The following is a 24,429-nucleotide window of genomic DNA, read 5'->3' as shown; positions in this document are numbered from 1 at the left end:
CACCTATACAGCATGATGAGCAGTAGATGGATGAACTATTATTATTATAACGAATGACTGTAGAGAATGGATAGCAATATCACGATTTAAACTCATAGATCTTGTTGTCGATCCACAAAGCGATCTTAGCGCTACGACTGTCGTAAGTCTGTGTTAAGTATAAGAGTTACGATCATCTTAGTGCTACGACTGTCGTTGAACACAACACTCCTATACAGCTGGTGGGATGTTGTGTTGATTGCTGTGAATCTGGTGTATTTAGAACACAACACTGCTACACAACTAGTGGAATGTTGTGTTGAGTGCTGTGAATCTGGTGTATTTAGAACACAACACTCCTATACAGCTGGTGGAATGTTGTGTTGACTGCTGTGAATCTGGTGTATTTAGAACACAACACTCCTATACAGCCGGTGGGATGTTGTTTTGACTTCTGTGAATCTGGTGTATTTAGAACACAACACTCCTAAACAACTAGTGGGATGTTGTGTTGATTGCTGTGAATCTGGTGTATTTAGAACACAAAACTCCTATACAGCTGGTGGGATGTTGTGTTGATTGCTGTGAATCTGGTGTATTTAGAACACAACACTGCTACACAGCTGGTGGGATGTTGTGTTGATTGCTGTGAATCTGGTGTATTTAGAACACAACACTGCTACACAACTAGTGGAATGTTGTGTTGAGTGCTGTGAATCTGGTGTATTTAGAACACAACACTCCTATACAACTAGTGGAATGTTGTGTTGACTGCTGTGAATCTGGTGTATTTAGAACACAACACTGCTACACAACTAGTGGAATGTTGTGTTGAGTGCTGTGAATCTGGTGTATTTAGAACACAACACTTCTATACAGCTGGTGGAATGTTGTGTTGACTGCTGTGAATCTGGTGTATTTAGAACACAACTAGTGGAATGTTGTGTTGATTGCTGTGAATCTGGTGTATTTAGAACACAACACCCCTATACAGCTGGTGGAATGTTGTGTTGATTGCTGTGAATCTGGTGTATTTAGAACACAACACTCCTATACAGCTGGTGGAATGTTGTGTTGACTGCTGTGAATCTGGTGTATTTAGAACACAACACTCCTATACAGCTGGTGGGATGTTGTGTTGATTGCTGTGAATCTGGTGTATTTAGAACACAACACTCCTACACAGCTGGTGGGATGTTGTGTTGATTGCTGTGAATCTGGTGTATTTAGAACACAACACTCCTATACAGCTGGTGGTATGTTGTGTTGATTTCTGTGAATCTGGTGTATTTAGAACACAACACTCCTATACAGCTGGTGGAATGTTGTGTTGATTGCTGTGAATCTGGTGTATTTAGAACACAACACTCCTATACAGCTGGTGGGATGTTGTGTTGAGTGCTGTGAATCTGGTGTATCAAGAGTTATAAGCTCCAGGGAAGGAGAACACTCTGGTGTGCACTGACAGGGGACAGAAGATATAACTGTCATGAACCCACAAAGTTGATTCCTGAATTTCACTCAAATCATTGAGACAGGACCTTCTCTTCCAGGCTGTGCCGCCAACTGTTTATTTACATTTGCAACAAATTACAAACAATGAGTTTTATCAAACTTTAATAAACATATACATTAACTATTGTTTAGCTTGACTCCACTATACATATATACAAGTAAGAGAAGGCTGTAAACATCAGACCTGGAGGACCTTGTACATTGATCATACTACTGTGTCAGAAACAGTAAACAGTAGATAAGGCCACATTTGGACATACTGATGTCAACTTTACTTTCACTCCTCTAACATTTGTTTGTTTGTTGTTTAACCCCTCACTCAGCAATATATATATTTGGACTCGTCCCAGCCCTACAGGAGGGTTATGAAGGTGTCACATCCTGGGATGGAGCTTGTGCTAATGAAGACAAAGGGAGATAACTCTAACTGGTATTCATTGACCGATTCCCATGTCTTGAAACAGCTGTCAAAACACACATCAATTCCGAAATGTTACAGAGTCCTAATATGAAAATCACACAATATCCAATATTAAATTCACCAAAACATCACATCCCTATCCTCTTTGAACTGGAAGGGGAAACAGACTTGAGAATTTTCAACTGTAACTCACCAACCATAAACGAGTAACAAAATTGCATAGTCAGCAATAGAGCAATAATCTCATGATGGTCTCTGAGGCATGAGGTTTCTCGTCCATAAACTATTGAATGAAAGCTTCCATTTTGTCGTTTTCATTTGACAGCCAGACAGGGATATACATGTATACTATTCAAGAGATGTTAAAGAATGTGAGACTTCTATACACCGCGGTGTACTGACTATTACCTACATGCCCAGCACACAGGAAGTACAAGCTGTACTGTTAGGGGCATGACTACTTATAATTGAAACATAGATGTGGTAAAGTACTCACGGAAATGAAAAAAACCCTGTTTTTTTGACCTCAGATCTTAAATTATTGCAGTTAATATACAAAATATGTAAATATTCAAACAACTAAATTAGTACTAATTGGGCCGTGGCACAAATACAGCGTATCAAATGTTTTTATGCCTTTTTACACGTAAAAGTGTGTAAAAATGTGAATAAAACATTTTGTATTGTTCACTGAGATCAAACTAGCAAATCCAGACTAGTGCTTTTCGAGTTGTTTTGTTATTTCGTATTTACAGCTACCTAACACTTTGTGTCGATTTTTAAATTGAGAAAAACAGTTTTTTTTCCATTTCCGTGAGTACTTTAGTAGTCTTGACAATACCACAAAGAACATCCATTTCTTTCATATGATAGTTAATCCCTCTGGCATGACTTAATATGAAGTAATAAGAAAGAGTCGGGTGCTCCTTAACTTCTCTTGAGTAGTATACATAATACAAGGGTACCATTTCTTGAGGGAGGGGGGAGAGTGATCATGTCATTGGTGTCCATGTGTTTATTTTCAAAAAGGAAACATCCTATGAACACACAATGCCATTTAGAAAGTGGTCAAATGTAACAAATGTTACATTTGGGATAACACTTTCTTAGTAAAGTACAGATTCTCGTACTTTTTTGGTTATGTCCCTTCCTCGCTCTGGCAGTGTGGGTTTGAATCCAGGATGGGACTCAACCCCAAAAGTATGTGAATCTGTATTTACTAAGAAAGTGTTATCCCAAATGTAAGATTTGTTACAGGAAAAATCCTGTTTCCCACAAAAAAGGTTTATCAATCGTAACAATGACAAGATTTGCAACTATGTAGACATTGCTCTCATCTACTATAACAAACTTATCAAGAGAGAAATCATTGATGTTTCAGATTGTGATCATTCTAAGAAAAGTGTTAATAATCTGGTATTTATCGAGTATAGAAAACAGTGCACTGATCATGGCTGGTTAATCTGATTAGGTGACTTAATATACTAAATATAAACAAACAAACAAACAAACAGGTTGCTCAATAAACAAAAGTCATCAGAAGATGACAAATTCCCCCGGCCACCACAAATGAAAAAGAACAAATTGTCTGACTCTTACTCAAAGTCCAATTTGATGAGAGAACTTCTATCTAATCTGTCTGTCCTTGTACAAGAGTAGTTATTGTGCTATCAAAACAATACCATGGAATTAGGATACGGAACTTTGTATATTTCTATGTCAAGTACACACCACTAAGAACAGTAAAAATATAACGCGTTGCCATGGAAACAGAAAAAATATATATTCTAAAAATCCCTAAATAGCAAAAGGCACCAGTTGACAACCTGGTCTTTGTGTGTGCAGTTTTAAAAAGAGTGCCTATTAGTTTTAGAAATATAGTCTGGAGAAACACATTACTAAGAAGCAGCGTTAGATAGTGGCATATAGTCCTTGCCAAACTGCCCAATAGTTAAGGTATCATAAGGTAGTAGAAAATTGCCATTATTAAGGGTTTTGCTATATGTTTTAATTACAAGGACTAGTGGACTAAAACAGTTAGTTTCTATCGCTGTGAAGAGAGTCAAAGTCAAACGTGCTGCCATAGAAACGAAAAAATATAAATGCTAAACAGCCCTAAATTGCAAAAGGCACCATCTGACAAACTGGTCTTGTGTGTGCAAAGTGCCATGAAAGAATAGCTATTGGTTTTAGAGACATAGTCTGGACAAGCACACCACAATGAACACAGTCAAAGTCAAACTTGTTGCCTTGCAAAACAGGAAAAAATATAAATATCCTAAATAGCAAAAGCACCTCTGCAGCCCTTGTTTAATACATGTACATGTACCAAGTTTGGATGATAAATGTTGAACAGTTTTATAATTCTGTTCCGGAAACGACACCTACCTCCATTTCAGCTAAGTCTAAATTGTTTTCATGGATACAGGGAAAAATCAAATTTTGAAAAATTCCCAAATAGTAAAAGGAACCACTTCTGCCCTTGGTTAATAAATGAACCAGGTTTTGATAAAAAAGTCTTTCACAGTTTTCAAGTTGTGCTCCAGAAATGACTTACCATAATACATTATGAAATGCTATTAAATAGATCACAGGTAGGACAGTATGATGTGAGTATAGGCATAAAAACATGATTGACACGGTGTCAGTAACGTAACATCAAGAGGTCCCATTCAGTATTCAAGACAACAGGTGATCTATGATGTCATCACATGGGAGCTGGAAACAATAGCCATGGATACCGAGCTTGTTTTCTACCGTGATACATACCTGTTGCTTCCTCCTTTGGAAAACATTTTGTTTAGACTATTCACACTGTCTGTGGACACTCAGAGATCAACATTTCTCACTTCACGTGCACTATTCAACAGGTTCAATGTTATAAATAATTAGAGTTGTCCAAAATAGCACCAACTTTTAATAATGTAAAGGCACGTGGACAATCAGCTGTTTTCATTTACTTTTTATTTTATGGTGACCAAAATAAGAAAAACTTTGCAGTTTCTCTGTGATCTAGGGTACCCTATTGTGAACAAATAAGTGTGATACATGTTCAATAAATACTGTGTAATAAGAGTATTGTGTCCGCTGTTGTCACTGACAGGAATTCTACAATCAAGGCATACTGGGATTCGAACACATGATACAGGGCCCACTAAGGGACACAACTCTGCACAGTGGATTAGGCAAAGGGCCATCCGTGGCCACTCCTGGGAGCAGGGATGTGTGTGAGAGATCCTGTCAGAGCTAGTGTGGTACAGCTGTCTCTCGGTGACAGCGGGGATGTGTGTGAGAGATCCTGTCAGAGCTAGTGTGGTACAGCTGTCTCTCGGTGACAGCGGGGATGTGTGTGAGAGATCCTGTCAGAGCTAGTGTAGTACAGCTGTCTCTCGGTGACAGCAGGAATGTGTGTGAGAGATCCTGTCAGAGCTGGTGTAGTACAGCTGTCTCTCGGTGACAGCACGGATGTGTGTGAGAGATCCTGTCATAGCCAGTGTAGTACAGCTGTCTCTCGGTGACAGCAGGGATGTGTGTGAAAGATCCTGTCATAGCCAGTGTAGTACAGCTGTCTCTCGGTGACAGCAGGGATGTGTGTGAGAGATCCTGTCATGGCCAGTGTAGTACAGCTGTCTCTCGGTGACAGCAGGGATGTGTGTGAGAGATCCTGTCAGTGCTAGTGTAGTACAGCTGTCTCTCGGTGACAGCAGGGATGTGTGTGAGAGATCCTGTCATAGCCAGTGTAGTACAGCTGTCTCTCGGTGACAGCAGGGATGTGTGAGAGATCCTGTCAGAGCTAGTGTAGTACAGCTGTCTTTCGGTGACAGCAGGGATGTGTGTGAGAGATCCTGTCAGAGCTAGTGTCGTACAGCTGTCTCTCGGTGACAGCAGCTGGTGTGTGTGTGTGTGAGAGATCCTGTCAGCGCTAGTGTGGTACAGCTGTCTCTCGGTGACAGCAGGGATGTGTGTGAGAGATCCTGTCAGAGCTAGTGTCGTACAGCTGTCTCTCGGTGACAGCAGCTGGTGTGTGTGTGTGAGAGATCCTGTCAGCGCTAGTGTGGTACAGCTGTCTCTCGGTGACAGCAGGGATGTGTGTGAGAGATCCTGTCAGAGCTAGTGTCGTACAGCTGTCTCTCGGTGACAGCAGCTGGTGTGTGTGTGTGAGAGATCCTGTCAGAGCTAGTGTAGTACAGCTGTCTCTCGGTGACAGCAGGGATGTGTGTGAGAGATCCTGTCAGAGCTAGTGTAGTACAGCTGTCTCTCGGTGACAGCAGCTGGTGTGTGTGAGTGAGAGATCCTGTCAGCGCTAGTGTGGTACAGCTGTCTCTCGGTGACAGCAGGGATGTGTGTGAGAGATCCTGTCAGAGCTAGTGTAGTACAGCTGTCTCTCGGTGACAGCAGCTGGTGTGTGTGTGTGAGAGATCCTGTCAGAGCTAGTGTAGTACAGCTGGCTCTCGGTGACAGGTACTGGTGGGTGTGTGTGTGCTACAGCTGATCCTCCGTGACACCTTTACTGGCCAGCTCCTCCTGGACCCGAAACAAGTAGGTGTCATCTGGGTAGCCAAATCTGTCAAAAAATAACCAAACCCATAAAGATGTAATATAATTTCAAATGATATGTATTTATATAGCTAGAGTGTAGCATTAAACAAACAAATAAATATTTTGGATGTTCAGACCCACTTCATGTTTGTAAACGGTTACATGCATACATAAATGCTACAACAATGGTCTAAAAGTGATTTCAATATGGCTGCCGCCGTGGCCATATTGAAATCTCATCAGGATTCCATGAACTTTTATTGAAACAGATGGTGCTACCGTTCATGCAAAGATGATAATGTGGATAATGTTAAGGACTAGATAGGCGACCACCTCTGTGGATACAGAGTCTTCCCAGAGAGTGGAATGCATCTTCCCATGGCAAGGGAGTTATCTGACTATAAAAGTCCAGTTTCCATCCTTGCCTACCTCGGCTGTAATTATGGACTTATATTTTGGCTGGACTAACAAGTCTATGCAAAGTCCAATCATATTGTGTAACGAAATCGACATCTGGTTTGTAAACTGCCGTGTAGATTTTGGCCGATTGCAGGATTTGCAGAACATGTGTACCGTCAACTCAGCATGAGCAGATATTTTCCAAATGTTTTTAAGTTCTTAATCAAGGTGCTCATGTGATCTGATGCACTCTGCGAAGTAAGACCAGTTTTATCACAATATAGATTTATAGATGGTATCTCAAAATGCTAGGACTATAAAAGTGGCGTAAGTCAAGACAGCACAAGCAGCCACGCACACATACGTTACATACATGGCACTATGTAAGTGCAATATTCTTGATAGTTAAACCCCATTTCACCTCACCTTGACAGGCAATACATTAGCCTCAGATCGGGGTGATATGATACATTGGTGCACCCGTGAATCATGTTTTCAGGCGATGACATGATGCATGATATGTTTTTTTTAGTATCATTATGAGACCATACACTTGCCAAAATAAATTACTTACTCATCGCAAGCATTTTTGTCAGCCAAATATTGCAAAACGTGTTGTCATCAGCGCATCAAGTTCACCACTATAAATAGCTAGTATTTCCTTTTGAACCTGCTCCAAAATATTTATAGTCAAGTAGTTTCCATGCAATTTGTTGTAAAGATGTGTATCATGATACATATCGTATCATGATATGTATCGTTAACGTGACCTTGCTGTATCATTTCATCCCTAGCCTCAGGTCAGTCTAAATCAGTAGAAGTTCATCATTCAAACTGACAACCTTCCCACGGGGCGGAGACGGCTCACCTGGTGGGACCACCATCCATGTTCGTCTTGTGGTGGATGTCGTTCCAGGTGACCACATCATCGCGGCCAGTGGTGGCTGACCTTCCCACTGTGAAAGTCAGTTTCCGATCAAAGGCCAGTTTGAGAAGTCGGCACACCTTCTGCCCCTCTCCATTAGCTGGCAAGAAGGCTACACGCGATGTTCCATGGTAACGTCGGCCTGGATGGGGATGATTGTGCTGCAACAGATAATTAATGATATTCTGATGATTGAATATAAACAATAACTTATCAGTCACACTATACGAATTGATGGTATAGTGTCCATAATCATAATGACTGATTGATGAAAAGTATACTATTCAAATGTATGTTTTTTATATTTTAAATGTTCAACCATTCATTAAATCTATCCAAAACAGTAAAGTCATGATAAAAGCAGGTACTGTAAATCTTGAAATTAATGTGTCTTCAAATTACCCCGAGCCAAAAATGTAACTCAATATCAGTGCGACGCCCCCCTCCAACCCCCAGTGGAATTATACATATCCTTACCTTAATCCAACCTTAAATAAATCCAATCAAACACGAATAGCACCGCTATTTAGCGCTGAGAAGAGCACTTCCGTTAAAACAATAAACAGTGTTTTCCTAAAAATAACACACAGTTGATATGTTTATTCTGTTGACTGGCATTAAGGAAGTTCAAAGACAATAAAATAATTAAACCAACAGCAGTTCATTGATTGGTATGTGGAGGTGTTAACAAACTTGAAGGTAGATGACAAGACAAATGCTGTAGACCTATCGGTACTCATTGGGTTGTCTCAGTCTTTGACACAGTGTTGCGTGGGGGGACGGATGTCTGTCTGGACTGTTGGAGTGGTCAATGATGCTTAGTTTGACACGAGTGGGCAGAACTCTTGACCACAGCAGCAATAACTCACCAGATGTCTATTGTATAATTCCTATTCTTTGAATGACATTGTTATATACTTGTTACAACTGCTGCTCAATAAACCGTGTTTGTGTTTATATTCAAGTTGGTATTTCCGCTATCCAAAGTCTTATTGTTGATAGTCATTTTGGAGACATAAATGTGAAGTTGATTAATGTGAGCAAAGACCACTCGCATTTTTCTCATTTAATTCACGCTTGCATTAATTTTAAAATTTACAGTTTTCAAATCCCCAGAAATGACATCATTATAGAACAATGTTTTATCGTGAAATTAACCATGCTTCGTTCTTGATTATTCTTTGAGATTTATCATGTAGCTATATATATATACACTCATGCAGCTATATATATATATATATATATATATATATATATATATATATATATACATACACTCGTTGATAAAAGTGGACAAACTCCTCAGCAAGCCTCAGAGTTTTTCCCACTTTTCTCAACTCGTGTTGATATATTTGATATCAAAAGACACAAGGGCGAGATTCTCTATATACCTTACTGTAATCCAAATGAAAAGAAAATAATAGTTATAAGTTTTTAACAGAAAATTCTAAAAATATTTGGAAACCTTGGGGTACCCTACGCTGTATCCGAGGCAGCGATACATCGAGGAGCATAGTATCAAGGGTTCACTGTACACAAAATATCTGTGGATGATTATACACACAATTACCATTTTCAACTGAATACCGTCTGTGGTAGGCTAATTAGGGAAATGCTTATCTTTGGGGTGTCCAAACTTATATGAATCTGGATATTCATGATATTAGCATACTTATCCTGACACAACACACTGCAATTTCTTTCTTCACTTCTATCCCATAACACAGACTACAAAACACGCCCTTTCTTAGTATCGGGCACCTGTTGCCCTTGGGTACCAATCAGAGTTATCTGTCCTTGAGCCCTCCGGCCTTCCCATCAGCATGCAGCTTCACATCCAGACTGGTTGTGTCAGGATAAAGATACTAATATCATGAATATTTAAATTCATGTAAATTATTACAAGCTATGGCATGGTCGAGTACCTGTGCAGCTTCAGATATGAGACACCTGGAGGGTCAGAACTTCAAATTGTAGTGAATAGCAACAAGAGGCCAACAATTTCTGAGAATATATTATGTGACAGAAGGGAAATATATGGCAAATACGATCTGAATGCTTGAATACAAAATCATTGCTGAGAGTCGTGTTTTGTTCATTTGTTAATCAATCCTGCACTCAGCCAGATTCTAGTTATATGACGGCAGACTGTAAATAATCGATTCTGGACCAGACAATCCAGTGACTGACACCATGAGCATCGATCTATGCACTTGGGATACATGCATCAACCAAGTCACCGAGGCAGATTACCCGATCCAACTAGTCGCCTCTTACGGCAAGCATGGTATTAGTGTCCATTCACAGTCTGTTTGCCTATTAGATGCAATATTGTTATTTTTGTCTGGCTTACATCTAATACAGTTTCGATACAAGGGAATGTAAAGTCTGAGGGTAGAGAGGCTCTGTTTTACAATCACCGAAGAGTGGTGATTTATCTGGCTGATCTACTTTTCCAGACAACAACGATCTTTGAACAAGCTCAATACCTCTAAGGTTTATGAACCACACAACATCACTAATCACTGTTATGTTTAAGGCTGAAAACAATAATTGTCTTGGTTCTCAGGCACAGCCCACATCATCATAAAGTTCACTGCACGTTTAAATTTTGTTACCATTTTCAATTTTTTTGTGCATTGTGTTTAAGTTTAAGGATTTATATATTTTTTTGAAAATGGAAATAAAAACAAAACGTGCGGGAGCCTTCATGATGATGCGGGTGGAACCTGAGAACCAAGACTATTACGGTACATTTTTTAGCCTAATTTGTCAGGCTTTCTTGGGCTTGACATCATCAAACTGTGGGTTCTTCAAGATTATGTGAACATGTTCCTATTATATTTTACAGAAATATGTCTTATGTAAAATCATGAAACAGTCATCAGAAATCTGAGACTGTACTGGTTTAGACTAGTTTATGTGTAGTTTATTTCAACTTTGATAAATGTATGGGACCAATGTGCAAACTGGTTTTGTTTGGTGCAACTAGGTCTTCATGTCGTCATGCACCTAGTGCAAGCTAAATAAATCAAGTTTCTTAAATCGAGCCTTTACAATGTACTTACTGTCTGCAAACCATCAGGGAAATGGTACTGGATGGTGAGCAAGCCACACCCCTCGTATCCAGGTAGGCTGGGGAAGGCTGTTGTATTCACAGACATCGTCCCTTGTGGCATGTTGCCAGTGATGACGTCGTACACAGTCTGACACGTTGGACAGATGGGCTTACAGCTCCTGAAGCAGTCTTCAATGCATTCTTGGCAAAATTTATGACCACATTTGCCCAACACTTTCACATTTTGGATCACGTCCATACAAATGGGACAGGTTTCTTCCTCTGCACTGCCGACATCAGTAGCCTTCGGGTCAGGCTGCTCTACAGGAATAACTGTGTCTGCCTCTTCCAAACCGTCTTGATCTTCACCTGAACGGGACGTTTCATTGTATTGTCCTCCCACTCCCGAACTGGTTCCCAGATGAGGAGTGTCCCCAGCAACATTACCACTTCTGTGCCCATGGGGCTTTCTACTGGGAACATCACCACCAAGGGAGAGACCTGCAGTTCTGGTTTGCAAATTGGTCATTCCTGGCTCACCGTTTAGACCATGGATGGCACCAGCCCTGGCTTTCTCAGTGTCCAAGGCAGCGACCATAGTGCCGTTTCTTACTGTTGTGAGTCGATTTGATCTCAGCTGTGGGCCTACATTGCGCGTATTGCTTCGATCAGAGCATTTGTGACCAGAAGCTCTGTGCGTTGGGTGTTCAGTGGAACCTTGTGGATGTTTTTTGGATGATGTCTTGGACATTAGTGTGCCACTGTTTTGTGTTGATGCAGGAGCTGTTTGTCTGTTTGAAAATCATAACCATTGATTAGGGCCAATTTTCAGAGGAAAAATACTGCCAAAAGGCACTGTCGCTTAACTGATTTGTGTGTGAATATTTGCATCAGACCATAAAGGTTATAGATCAAGGGTAAACAAGACAATGCAAAGATAAGTGAGTTTGGTTCAACGCTGCTTTCAACAGTATTCCAGTTATATGACAGTGTGTCAGCTTATTGTAGGAGGAAAGCCCAAAGTAATGCAGTAGTTAGACATTTATCACTTCGGTGAAACCCACAAGCATGGGTATGGTGCTGACAAACCTAGAAACATAATTGGGCGAACTGAGATTTGAAACCATGATCATAGGTTTCTGGCATGCCAAAGGGACACAACTCTGCTAAAAAAGTTGTGGCACGTCAGACAACCCAAAATAAGTATCAAAAGCGAGTGAGTATGGTTTTACGCTGATTTTAGCAATATTCCAGCTATATCAGGGTAGGGGGCACCAGGAATGGGCTTCACACATTGTACCCATATGGAGTATTGAACCTTGTCCTTCGGTATGATGAGTGAATGGTTTAACCACTAGGCTAGCTACCCCACTGCCCATAAGTAACAGAAGCTTAGAAACTACAAACAAGACTTCAGAAAAATCAGAAAACATTATCAGTATGGTTACCATGGTTACTACATAGCTACATAGTGGTGGCAGAATAAGTCTCTGAGAGTCAGCTCATTCTGTGTGGGTCATCCAACAAATACAGTAAACTACAGTTATAACAAACTCAAAGGGACCAACTAATTTTAGTTTGTTCTATCGTCATTCATAATATGCATTTCGACCGTCAGACATCTTTTATCAACTCATGTGACATCATGTTACTCGATAAACAATAAAAGTGTGCATTGGACATGTACAGAATATATCCACTTCAATCACTGTGTTACTTTTGTTAACTGAGGGTGTAATTTGATGACATGGTGTCAGTACTTGTAAATGAATTGCTTTCAATTGTTTATTGACGCTTTGAACAGCAGCACTTGGCCGAGAATGTTTTGATGGGCAGATTTGTGACACATGTGGAGCTCAGCTCAGGTTTTAACAGTTTGTTATACACTTAAACAGAGTACATACGTCAGTGAGTGAGTGAGTGAGTGAGTGAGTGAGGTTTTACGCCACTTTAGCAATATTCCAGCAATATCAAAGTAGGGGACACCACAAATGGGCTTTACACATTGTACCCATGTCAGGAATCGAACCCGGGTCTTTGGCGTGATCAGCAAACGCTTTAACCACTAGGCTACCCGACCGCCCCTTTATTCTGGCATGGTGTCTGATAGTGTTACATAGATCTTATGAACTCCTGGACACACAGACATACGCTTTCTGATGACATGAATTACTTCTTGTTTTAAGTTTGTGATGATCTCACAAAACCTCTGCAGTGTTCTCTCGAGCATCAAAGCTGTGGAGTCAAATGTTACCTGTTAAAACACTTCTCAATTTCCTTGTAGACAATATCTATAAATTTCACGTGTGGTGTTACAATCTCTACATTGAGAGGCTTTGTACATCTTGTAAGCCTGTCTTTTGCATAGCGGTGTAGGCCATCTGCCAATTCTCTGATGGCATCCTCTGGGCTGATTTGACCTCTGCCTGGAAAAACATATCAAGATATCAGCATCATGTACAAGAACAGTGTTTCCTTACAAGTAAATGCATAAAGAGGATTAAAAATTAAATGAATGTCTAAGGAAATTGAGAAAAAGCACTGTTTTGTCCAAAATATAGATTTTTCGAAAGCCAAAATCTTCATAAATTCAGTGGCTTTTTAACATTGAATTTAATGGTAGAATGCGACACTAAGTATTAAACACTGCATGTTTAATGCTGCACTCTGCAATATTCCAGCTATATGATAGAGGTCTGTAAATAATCAAGTCTGGACCAGACAATTCCGTGATTGACAATCTATGCAATTAGTGAGTAAGTGAGTTGGGTTTAACATCGCTTTTAACAGTATTCCAGTTATATCACGGCATGTCAGCTTAATGTGGGAGGAAAGCCCAAAGTAATGCAGGTCTCAGACGTTGACCACTTCGGTGAAACCCATGAGCACGGGTATGGTCCTGACAAACCTAGAAACATAATCGGGGCATGCCGGAATTCGAACCCACAATCATAGGTTTCTGGCGTGCCCAAGGGATGCAACTCTGCACAGCGAATCGCGGCCCCTTAGACGACTGGGCCACCCGTGCGCCCTCTATGCAAATAGGCTGCGATGACATGCATCAATTAAGTCAGCAAGCTTGATATTATTATTCGCCTAAAATGACAAGCATGGGTTGTTTAAGATCAGCTCTAACCCAGATAGTAAAACATAGCTGATGTTTGCACAACTACAAAATTAGTTACTAACATGACTTGAACTGGGAAATGTTGCATTCCCATTTGGAACTTTTACTGATATGTGCTAAAGATATGAGGCCAATTATCTGCATTAGATATCACCTAGTTAAGTCCCTGAACCATCGAAAATTACATTCAAATTCTAAGTGTAGGAAATATATGCCTCCTGCAATAGGTCTTGAAACAGGGAGATACATGACATCACTTCTTGATAAAAATTCCACATGCCTACTGCAGCTGGACTTGACACCCAAACTGACCTACACCACCTTGGGTTTGATTTGAAATTGAGTCATTTTGAATTATTGATAGTACATGTAATATGAAGAGGAAGATAAATATATTTACGTGTCACAATTTGCATGACTGATTTTAAACAAACATAAACAATGAAACACTTGGCCCGATGGCTTCTGACACATGCAAATACATTAATCAAATAACCTTGATGAGCTTATACTTAATGGTAGTATAATATTAATTCACATAGACCCGAGAGCACAGAATGCATTATGAAATAATCTTAATTTCTGTAATAAACATCCAGTGACGTCATCCTATTGTTATCCAGTGGAATTGAATCTAATAAACAGGGATGTGATAATATCTCCAGGAATTTATATAATATCCATGGGATCTTATTAATACAACTTCCGTTTACATTGTAACATATGAATTTTTCTTGTGACGTAAACGTAAAATCAATGACAAATGTTTTCTTTATATATCCCGAGGATCGAACACACAGCCTTCATATCTGTAGCCCAGTGAGTGTACCACTAGGGTACAGATGCGCTGATAAATCATAATGCTTTTAAGAATGTCTTTTGGAAGAACCGTATGCCAGCAAAAGATATTTTACGCCTGCTTCCTGAGGTTCATGGAAAGTTTGTTGTTTTAAATTTCTTTTTCGGTTTAAAAGTTAGATAAAACACTTCCATTCGGATTTATTATATTTAAAACCTTTATCCCTCGGATAGCGTTTTTTAAATTTCTTAGAAACCTCCGGTGACATCATCCTATTGTTCTCCAGTCGGGTTAAATCTCATAAACAGGGATGTTGTAATCATGGTAATGTCCCTGGGATTTTATATAATATCCCCAGGATTTTATAGGATATTCAAGTCATATTTGCTGTATATGTGTTTCCCTCGGGTTTTTATGATATCTAAAACCGTTATCCTTGGGATGCATGTTTTAAATGTGATAAGAGCCCTTGCACCTGCTTTATTGTACACTTATAATGGGTTAAAATTTAGTTTGGGGATAATTTTAAGGTTCAAAATCGGTTTATAAGTAAGATAAAACACTTCCCCTCGGGTTGTTGTGATATTCAAAACCCTTTCCCTCGGAAAATCCCTCGGGATGCGTGTTTTAAATATCATAACAACCCTCAGACGTGTTTTATCCTATACATAAAAACCCTCTGACATACTTTGTCCTACGCATATAACATTATATTCCAGTTTGTGCTCTATGTTGGAACATCGACATCATAGTAGGCGCTTATACATTGCAGTAAGCAAAGGAGGATTGAGACATGTCTGATCTTGGGAGTAAAATGTGACATTGTAAGAAACAGGAATTCCTCATTAGCTGAGATCAATGTCTAATGACAGCATCCAATTGAAGTTTGTTACATTACTTTGATGTTGTCAGTTGAGTATATTGTGAACATTAGTCTCTACATATAGAAGTTTGGTTGTAAAGGTAAAACCACGAGCGAGGGATGAGGTCGAGGGCTTTCCCCGAGCTCAAGGTTTTACATTTTTAACCACATGGAGGCATGTTCTATCCAACTTGTGAACTGTCAAAATGAGATAACTTACGGTGAAACAATACAGAATGTCGTGGTATTCGATCCAAGTGTGCAAGAAAAAAAACACATGCAGCATGGACCAGCTGGAGTCATGACATGTAAAATTGAACAATTTCTCATCACCTGCCCCTGCAGCTCAATGGGAAAACAGTGGGTAACGAAACTTAACACGATATGTGAGGTTGCAGGTTTGATTCGCGTCATGGCATATTCACATAATAAGAATTCTGACTTTCAACAAATCAAAAAACACTATTGTGTTCATATCAAGAGGCCAGTTTATATAACGTCAATTGTAAAAGCTATATATTCCAATCAAAATGTAAAACAGCAGGTTGAGGAATGACCTATTTCAAAACCTAGGTTTGGAAGAGAACTGCTTCAAAACCTAGGTTGGGAAGATGAGCTGGTTACTAGGTTTACCCGAGGTTATCAGGAACCTAATGCAACATAGGGTGACACGGTGGTAGGTTCATAAATTAGCATTAAGCTAAAATAGCCTGTAGGCATGTAGTTTGATTTCATGTGCTTGTCCATGTCGATTCAATATAAATTGACAGTATTGTGAGAAGCAACTAGACTACTTCCTTAAATGATTATCTAAACATGCTAAAAGGCAGGCAGTCAATTATCTCTCACCTGTACCCAGCAATGGAACAGCTACTGTTTCCACTTTGAGGACATCCGATCTTTCAAACACTTTGTAATACAGCCTTCTGATATCACTGACAAAGTCATAAGTAACAAGTATGACCGTGTGCAGCACATATTGGTATTTAACACGACCACTTTTTATGTTTGTCTCATACACTCTCCCTTCCTCTAAATGTCCTCCATGTGTTGTAAACAACTTTTCTCTTCCTTCTTTAAATGGCGTTCCAAGAAGAAGAGCAATAGATTTTGTCACCTGACTCATAAAATTAACCTGTAGTCCCTCTCCAGTTGTGATGGCATCTGCTTCAGATTTGGATATGTCGCCGGAATATATGCGCACATTTATTCCAAGGCCGGTGTCATATCTTTCTTCTCCAAAATATTCAGCGCCATCTGCAGTTGCCCCTACACAGGCCTGACGACCACGATCTGCATCGGACCTCCTAACATCTTGCTGTCCCTGGAATGTAGAACCCATCTGTTAGGGTGACATCATACATGACCGTAATACTTGAGGCATGATACGTATTGACACAGGGACTTATCCAGGATTCTAAACAGAGTGCCCTTGGCAAGTAATTTGGTGAGAAAGTTGAAAACATACAGTATTAATTGTATATTTATATACTTATTCTATCTCACACTATGCATTTCTCAATTCAATCCTAAGTGGAAAATGTGGTTAAACAAAGGTTTCCAGCTTCTAAAAAGCAATCCACCCAAACACACCTAGCGTCACCATGGTCACGTCCCAACAATCTGGGTCATTCACGCTCTTCATGCTGGTCAACCTACATGCCCTGAACACAGATTCTCTTTCAAGAGCTAGTAGGCAGGAGGAATTGTGATACAGGGATGGACGGGCAAGCTACAGCATGTGAAATAGGATAAGTACCGTATTTGTCGTAATAAGCCCCCAGGGGGCTCTAATTAGAATCTTATTTTGGTGAAAAAAATAGAGTTGAAAGATAAATTTTGTGGTTTATGCTGACAGCCTGAAGTGCGTATTATACATGAATAGGGGAAGGAAGCGGTGTGTATTATATGCGAATATGGGTCGGAAGGGGTGCTAATTGGGATTGTTCACTAGCCAATATATAAGCAAATCTCGACGTGGGCGCTTATTAGAGCAGGGCGCTTATTACGTCGAATACGGTATATAAATATACAATACATTGTACAAATTACAAATTGTTTAACATATCCTATCTCCCACAAAGCATTTATCCCATGGTTGGAAGGTGGGGCATCCTAGCCTAAAAAGACAACAACCATAGGATATACACAAGGAAGCTGGTGTTAAACAGTGAACAATATAAAGTAACACTGTCTCGTGTCATAAAGACAGAATAGTGCTGTGACCCTGTTACGTTGAACAAATGAAACACATGAAATCGGGAACATGTGAAACGTGTTCATACGTAAAGGAGCGGAGTGTAACTGAAAAACATTGGAAAAAGTGAAAAGCCAACATGGATTCTCTTGTGAGTGAGTGAGTGAGTATGGTTAAACGCCGCTTTTAGCAATATTCCAGCAACATCACAGCAGGGGACACCAGAAATGGGCTTCACATATTGTACCCATGTCGGGAATCGAACCCGGGTCTTCTGCGTGACGAGCGAACGCTTTAACCACTAGGCTACCTGACCACCCCTCTCTTGTGAGAGCACGTCACATCACTGTTGCGATTAGAAAGAGAATGAGTTGGCTGGGAAAGCCATGTCTTCAGCGCATGTAGGTTGTCCGGCATGAAAAGTGTGAATGACCCAGATTGTCGGGAGGTGGCCATGGTGACGTTAGGTGTGCTCAGCTGGAAACCTTTAAGTACGTTTCCACTTAGAATTGAAGTGAGTGAGTGAGGATGGTTTTACGCCACTTTTAGCAATATTCCAGCAATATCACAGAGGGGGACACCAGAAAACTTAAAATTGAAAGAAATGAGAAGTGCATAGTGTGAGATAGGATAAAATGTTATTTTGCTCAAACTGTTCAGTGATATACGAGTCACTCTATAAATCAATAATAAAATTAATCATTACTGTACAACATGAATTGTGAAAGTTTGAAAATGTTACTGAAACTGCCTGAAGGTAGGTCTCGATAAATCTCTGGAGATAATTATTTTGTGATGTTTTGCATGAAACTCTCCATAATTCATTTGGTCCTGCTCACAAAAGGTCATTAGTGTCAATTTGTTTAGTTAAACTAGCATGACAGATTAATTTAAGCTTGTTCTAACAGTGTCATGCAATCAGATTTAACATTATATTTTGTATAGCAAACTTAACCAGACTAGTTACTGGCCCAGAATTTTGCCAAAATGAATGTACTATCGTATTGTCAGGGACACGGGTCGGCTATTGTGTATCGTATTGTCAGGGATACGGGTCGGTTATTGTGTATCGTATTGTCAGGGAATACACCGGTCGGCTATTGTGTATCGTATTGTCAGGGAATACACCGGTCGGCTATCGTGTATCGTATTGTCAGGGAATACACGGGTCGGCTATTGTGTATCGTATTGTCAGGGATACGGGTCGGTTATTGTGTATCGTATTGTCAGGGAATACACCGGTCGGCTATTGTGTATCGTATTGTCAGGGAATACACCGGTCGGCTATCGTGTATCGTATTGTCAGGGAATACACGGGTCGGCTATTGTGTATCGTATTGTCAGGGATACGGGTCGGTTATTGTGTATCGTATTGTCAGGGAATACACCGGTCGGCTATTGTGTATCATATTGTCAGGGAATACACCGGTCGGCTATCGTGTATCGTATTGTCAGGGAATACACGGGTCGGCTATCGTGTATCGTATTGTCAGGGAATACACCGGTCGGCTATTGTGTATCGTATTGTCAGGGAATACACTAGTCGGCTATTGTGTATCGTATTGTCAGGGACACGGGTCGGCTATTGTGTATCGTATTGTCAGGGAATATATCGGTCGGCTATTGTGTATCATATTTTTTTGAATTGTCAGGTGAAATTGGCGATGCATTAATACTAAAAATCTTGAAATTAACATGAGCATGAATTATATGCGAAATATGTGAGTGGTCTTTGTTCGCATTAGTTAACTTCAAATTTATGTCTCCAAATGACTATCAACAATAAGATGACCTCACTACACATTGGATGGCGGAAATACCAACTTGAATATATACACAAACACGGTTTATTGAGCAGCAGTTGTAACAAGTATATAACAATGCCATTTAAAGATTAGGAATTACACAATAGACATCTGGTGAGTTATTGCTGCTGTGGTCAAAAGTTCCACCCACTTGTGACAAGCTATTTGACACCTTCTCCTCATACGAATCAATGAACTGTTGTTGGTTTAATTATTTGAACTTCCTTAATGCCAGTCAACAGAATAAACATATTAACTGTTTATTGTTTTCTACGGAAGTGCTCTACTCAGCTCTAATAAGCAGTGCTATTTTGCTGTTTGATTGGATTAAGGTAAGGATGTGTATCATTCCACTGGCGATAGGGTGGGGAGGGGTTTGACATTGACATTGACATTGATTCTCATTTTAGGCTAGGGGTCAGCAGTCGTATTAATTTGGAGATGCATTAATTTCCAGATTTACAGTACATCAGAGAATCATGGCTCCTACTCATTTTTGGCTAGGGGTCATCAGTCGTATTAATTTGGAGATGCATTAATTTCAAGATTTACAGTACATCAGAGAATCATGGCTCCCTTACCATCAATGATGCATGACCAGCAGCAGTCCCTTGTACAGGAGAATCCACTCCGCATCCGGCCCCGGCGACTCCGTGGGACATACTGGAGATGCTGCTTGAGACAGGTGGTCCTGATGTGGATGATTGCTGGCCATAGTTCAAAGATGAACCGGGAACATACACCAATGGCACATGTCTATCTTGTCTTGTAGTACCTGGGAAGGATGATGAACTCTGGCCATTGTAACCGTTATAGAAACTGCTATTCTGGCTTTGGTCGGCCATACTTCCCTGTGTAGAGGGTGTCCAGCGTCAGATGAGTATTTTTGTTTTTTCTTTAAAAGTGTGTCCTCTGTTTTCTGGAACAGTAAAAGATTTGAAATAAGAATCAATGTCACAACAGCACTGACCATGGCCCTGTTCTCATTAGCAATAATTGTAGAGCCATGGCTTGGCTAACAGGACAAAAACGGTCATAAAAAATAACCTGATACACACAAAATATATTCTTCTGTGACATTTGAGAATGCATTGTAATCACATGATAAAACTATCAACAAACAAAATGTTATGCCAAACATTTACAACACAAAAACCCAAATATAAGATATATATGCGATAAATCGTAAAGTATGAATTTTGGATATTTCACGATAAAATATTGTTCTGTCATGTCTGGAGATCTGAATATGTGCTCACAACTTGATGACATCATATATTGTACAATGTTATTTTTGAGAGGGTAGTGTCTAGTGAGTTGTTCCCATTAGATGTATCTGGGGTACGTAGATAAACGCAGTGGCCGAACGATTGAATCCAAAAGTGGGAGAGATCTGACAATCAGTATTTGAAGAATATGCAGGAAATATCTAATAGACTTCTGCGTAAGGCATACAAAATGTTATTTAATCTCGATTCAGTAAGTAGACAGAACTGGGCAAGTTAAGTTAGTCTTATACTGTTTAGTTCAGGTCTTGGCTATGCTTGGCTTTACCAAGATGTTTGATGTATAGTTTTCTTAACCATCTTCAAACCAGATTGAAAGATATGTACAGCCAAGAATGGACTAATATATTATCATCTATTATAGCTACAATGGATAGAATTATCATTAAACCGCCCGCATGTTCTCAGAAATGAGCGGGCCACTGTAATTTGATGATGCCCTCATATTGCTTGACGACGGGCCATTATCACGCTTGTTGTTAGGTGCCATCACATGACGTTGATAAGTGATGTCATCCTGATTGTTCTATGATGTTTCTATATTTGTAAACGTGGGTTCAGTGACATTTGTTGTTGTGACTGAAGTAAATGTTTCAAAACAGATATTGTTGTTTATTTTTATTTGATAACAAATTCTATCCATTTAAGCTATAACAACCCTTATATAACCCTAATTACCCTTTTCGTACTAGGTACAAATATTAAACACAAAATAGATTTGAGCTTGTGTACATTTGCTACAGAGCTTAGTTTTGACACAGGGAGACACCACAAATTTCCAAACAATATCGAAGATCTGTATCATTTCACCTTTATATGTTCATACTTAGAAGATAATCGAAAGCAATTCATACCAAATGAATATGTAATTCGACCGTCAGTGAAACAATTTGTTTGCCTTATGCCAAACTCAAATTATCGAGATTTAAAAACTATTTCTATTTCAAATAATCCTTCAAGTCCAGAAATGTACTGAAACGAAATACGTGAATCAATTTGTAAAATGACCCTGTACTGCATTTCACACACTTCATTTAGGGCCATGGCCTTCCATAAATTAACATTTGAATTTAATTTTTAATTCAAAGTTAATAGAGGATATTTATTTTCTAAATCGGTAAATCCCTTCCTGATCACATGAAAATGATCAGCACGACACAAATGCACTCAAGACGTGTCCTCCAGCTCATACAACATTTAGACATTAGACATATGTCAAAAATAATTAATCTATTTAGACATGTACTTTTCGATGACAGTTCTACCTGTGCTTGTATCACGGTACACAAAAGACATTTGGCGACTTGCCAACTAGCTGTGTCGTGCGCAACACCCACTCGGGAAAGACTGAATGAGGACCCGATAAACATTGCGCAGTGTAAAATAATCAAAAGGGGTTATTTAATGTGTTTAGTGATCTATGGGGGCCTCGCATCCAGGTGAAAAGAGAAAGCAAGAAATGACACAGGCTGTTATGTCTACCCCGCTGACAGAGACACCGCAGTGAACGGTTCATTCCTTAGCGAAGTTTGAACCAACGAACAGGCGACCGTGGAACCACTCACCTAGTATCACAATTACAGTTTAACATTGAAGTCAACTGTGACAGTAGTTAGAATGAATATATTAGTTGTCTTATCACTTACAAAGTGAAGTTCTCCTATTCCTATTTCAGCCTCATCTCATGTTTTGTCGTATCATGGCTTTGCCCAACAAACCGAAAGAGAGAACACCCGGAAGTGCTTGTGTCCTATTCGATTAGAACTCGAGAAGCAGGCAGCCAGTCCAACAGGTTGGTGAAGCGCATGTAAAATCCTGATAATTCCCTAGCACGTCGGTCCATCCGCGGAGTTGCTTCCATTCCCAGCCATGAATAGACCATGAAATTATCAACGTCTTGCTAACAGATGCATTTTGTTATGCAAATAGGGCAATAAGACACTTCTAGATTGATATAGATAATAAATATGGGCTTCGAATGACTTCAATCAAAGTTGCTGGGACAGCTAATTGCTCCGAGCATGGTGTATCCTGGAACTGGTAGTCCGACCGAAATGTCATACAAGATATGTTGTGCTTCAAGTATGTGAATATATTTATATGGGTTAGGTCAAAGTACATTTTGCTGCTGTCTCTGCTAACACAACGTATGTGGATGTTTGCATTCAGATAAGCAAACCCACCCCGACATTGTTGGATGGATTACGTACATATCAATGCAACTGAACACTGAGTAGTGCGTCAGCAGAGAGACTATTTTGGAGTGAGCGAGTTTATTAAAAACTTATGACCTATCAGGAATTCACTGACGATAGCCTTATATACATATATGAAATATTAAAACCTTCAGCCAAGGATGGTAAACAATTTTATAAATACCACGCGATATGTCTAAAATAATCCATACAAAATCAAACAATAGATAATTTTTATTACATCGCTAGGAGACATAATATAAACAGTCTGCTTCACTCATGATGCCCCATGCTTGCTGTAAACGTCATCGATTACCGTAAGTCCTTGAATAGACGCCCGGGCGTCGATTTATTTCAGAGACGTCTTACACCAGGTGTTTATTCAAGGCAGGCGTCTAATTATAAATTACGGTAAACACCATTAATTTCCATGAATATAGTACGTGTAATTGTAATAAAACGTTTCTGGTTTGCATTTAGTATGATAACGGTTTTAGTTTCGATATCCCTTTAGTGTGTACCAAAAGGAATACCTGTGTTTAGAATGTTATCCGACTTCTATTCAAGACAGGCTTTTCTTGATTTCGAGAGTCTGCCATGCCATATTCAAAGATTTACGGTATGATAGTGGCGATGGTGGGCAATTCTAGCAATAACTGCTCAAGATCTCTCAGATGTACTGCAAGCGATAAATTGAAGTTGTTGTATCCTTTGAATGGCCCTCTTGTTTAGTGTACACATTACCGAGAGCGTTGGCCCTCGTATTTGGTGTTCAGATTACTGAGCGTTGGCCCTCTTGTCAAGCATAGTGTTCATATTACTGAGAGTTTTGGTCCTCTTGTTTAGTGTTCAGATTACTGAGGGTTTTGGCCCTCGTATTTAGTGTTCACATTACTGAGAGTGCTGGTCCTCTCGTTTAGTGTTCACATTACTGAGGGTTTTGGCCCTCGTATTTAGTGTTCAGATTACTGAGATTGTTGGCCCTCGTATTTAGAGTTCAGATTACTGAGAGTGTTGGTCCTCTTGTCAAGCGCAGTGTTCACATTACTGAGGGTGTTGGTCCTCTTGTTTAGTGTTCACATTACTGAGTGTTGGTCCTCTTGTTTAGTGTTCACATTACTGAGAGTGTTGGTCCTCTTGTTTAGTGTTCACTTTACTGAGTGTGTTGGCCCTCGTATTTAGCGTTCACATTTCTGAGGGTGTTGGTCCTAATCCATACAAAATCAAACAAAACATCATTTTTATTACATCGCTAGGAGACATAATATAAACAGTCTGCTTCACTCATGATGCCCCATGCTTGCTGTAAACGTCATCGATTA

The 24,429-nt window shown here is 39.7% G+C and overlaps 1 protein-coding gene across 2 annotated transcripts; it reads right to left on the bottom strand.

Annotated features, from left to right (window-relative positions):
- Positions 1-1,632: 1,632 nt before the first annotated feature.
- Positions 1,633-22,646, bottom strand: LOC139474459 (uncharacterized). Of its 2 annotated transcripts, none has more exons than XM_071257498.1 (7): positions 22,559-22,646; positions 20,208-20,545; positions 16,474-16,948; positions 13,091-13,262; positions 10,847-11,627; positions 7,722-7,939; positions 1,633-6,479 (listed from the first exon to the last, which is right to left on the bottom strand). In XM_071257498.1, exons 2-7 carry the CDS (start codon positions 20,469-20,471, stop codon positions 6,398-6,400), a joined length of 1,992 nt encoding a protein of 663 aa, XP_071113599.1. In that variant the 5' UTR covers positions 20,472-20,545; positions 22,559-22,646; the 3' UTR covers positions 1,633-6,397. The 2 variants fall into 2 exon arrangements, with proteins under 2 accessions (XP_071113599.1, XP_071113606.1); XM_071257505.1 differs by having other exon boundaries at positions 16,480-16,948.
- Positions 22,647-24,429: the final 1,783 nt, after the last annotated feature.

The sequence above is a fragment of the Haliotis cracherodii genome, unplaced genomic scaffold (assembly GCF_022045235.1).
Source record: "Haliotis cracherodii isolate W230 unplaced genomic scaffold, xgHalCrac1.p SCAF_1, whole genome shotgun sequence".
Classification (NCBI taxonomy): Eukaryota; Metazoa; Mollusca; class Gastropoda; order Lepetellida; family Haliotidae; genus Haliotis; species Haliotis cracherodii.
The sequence above is the reverse complement of the archived record's forward strand: the minus strand, read 5'-3'. Positions and strand labels throughout refer to the sequence as shown.

Coding starts and splice junctions, on each gene's coding strand:
- LOC139474459 (XM_071257498.1), bottom strand. CDS start 20,471: ATGGCCGACCAAAGCCAGAATAGCAGTTTCTATAACGGTTACAATGGC. Junction 13,263..16,473: donor TGTTCCATTGCTGGGTACAG/GTGAGAGATAAT, acceptor ATGTTTTTCCAG/GCAGAGGTCAAATCAGCCCA. Junction 7,940..10,846: donor TCCCTGATGGTTTGCAGACA/GTAAGTACATTG, acceptor TATCTGTTGCAG/CACAATCATCCCCATCCAGG.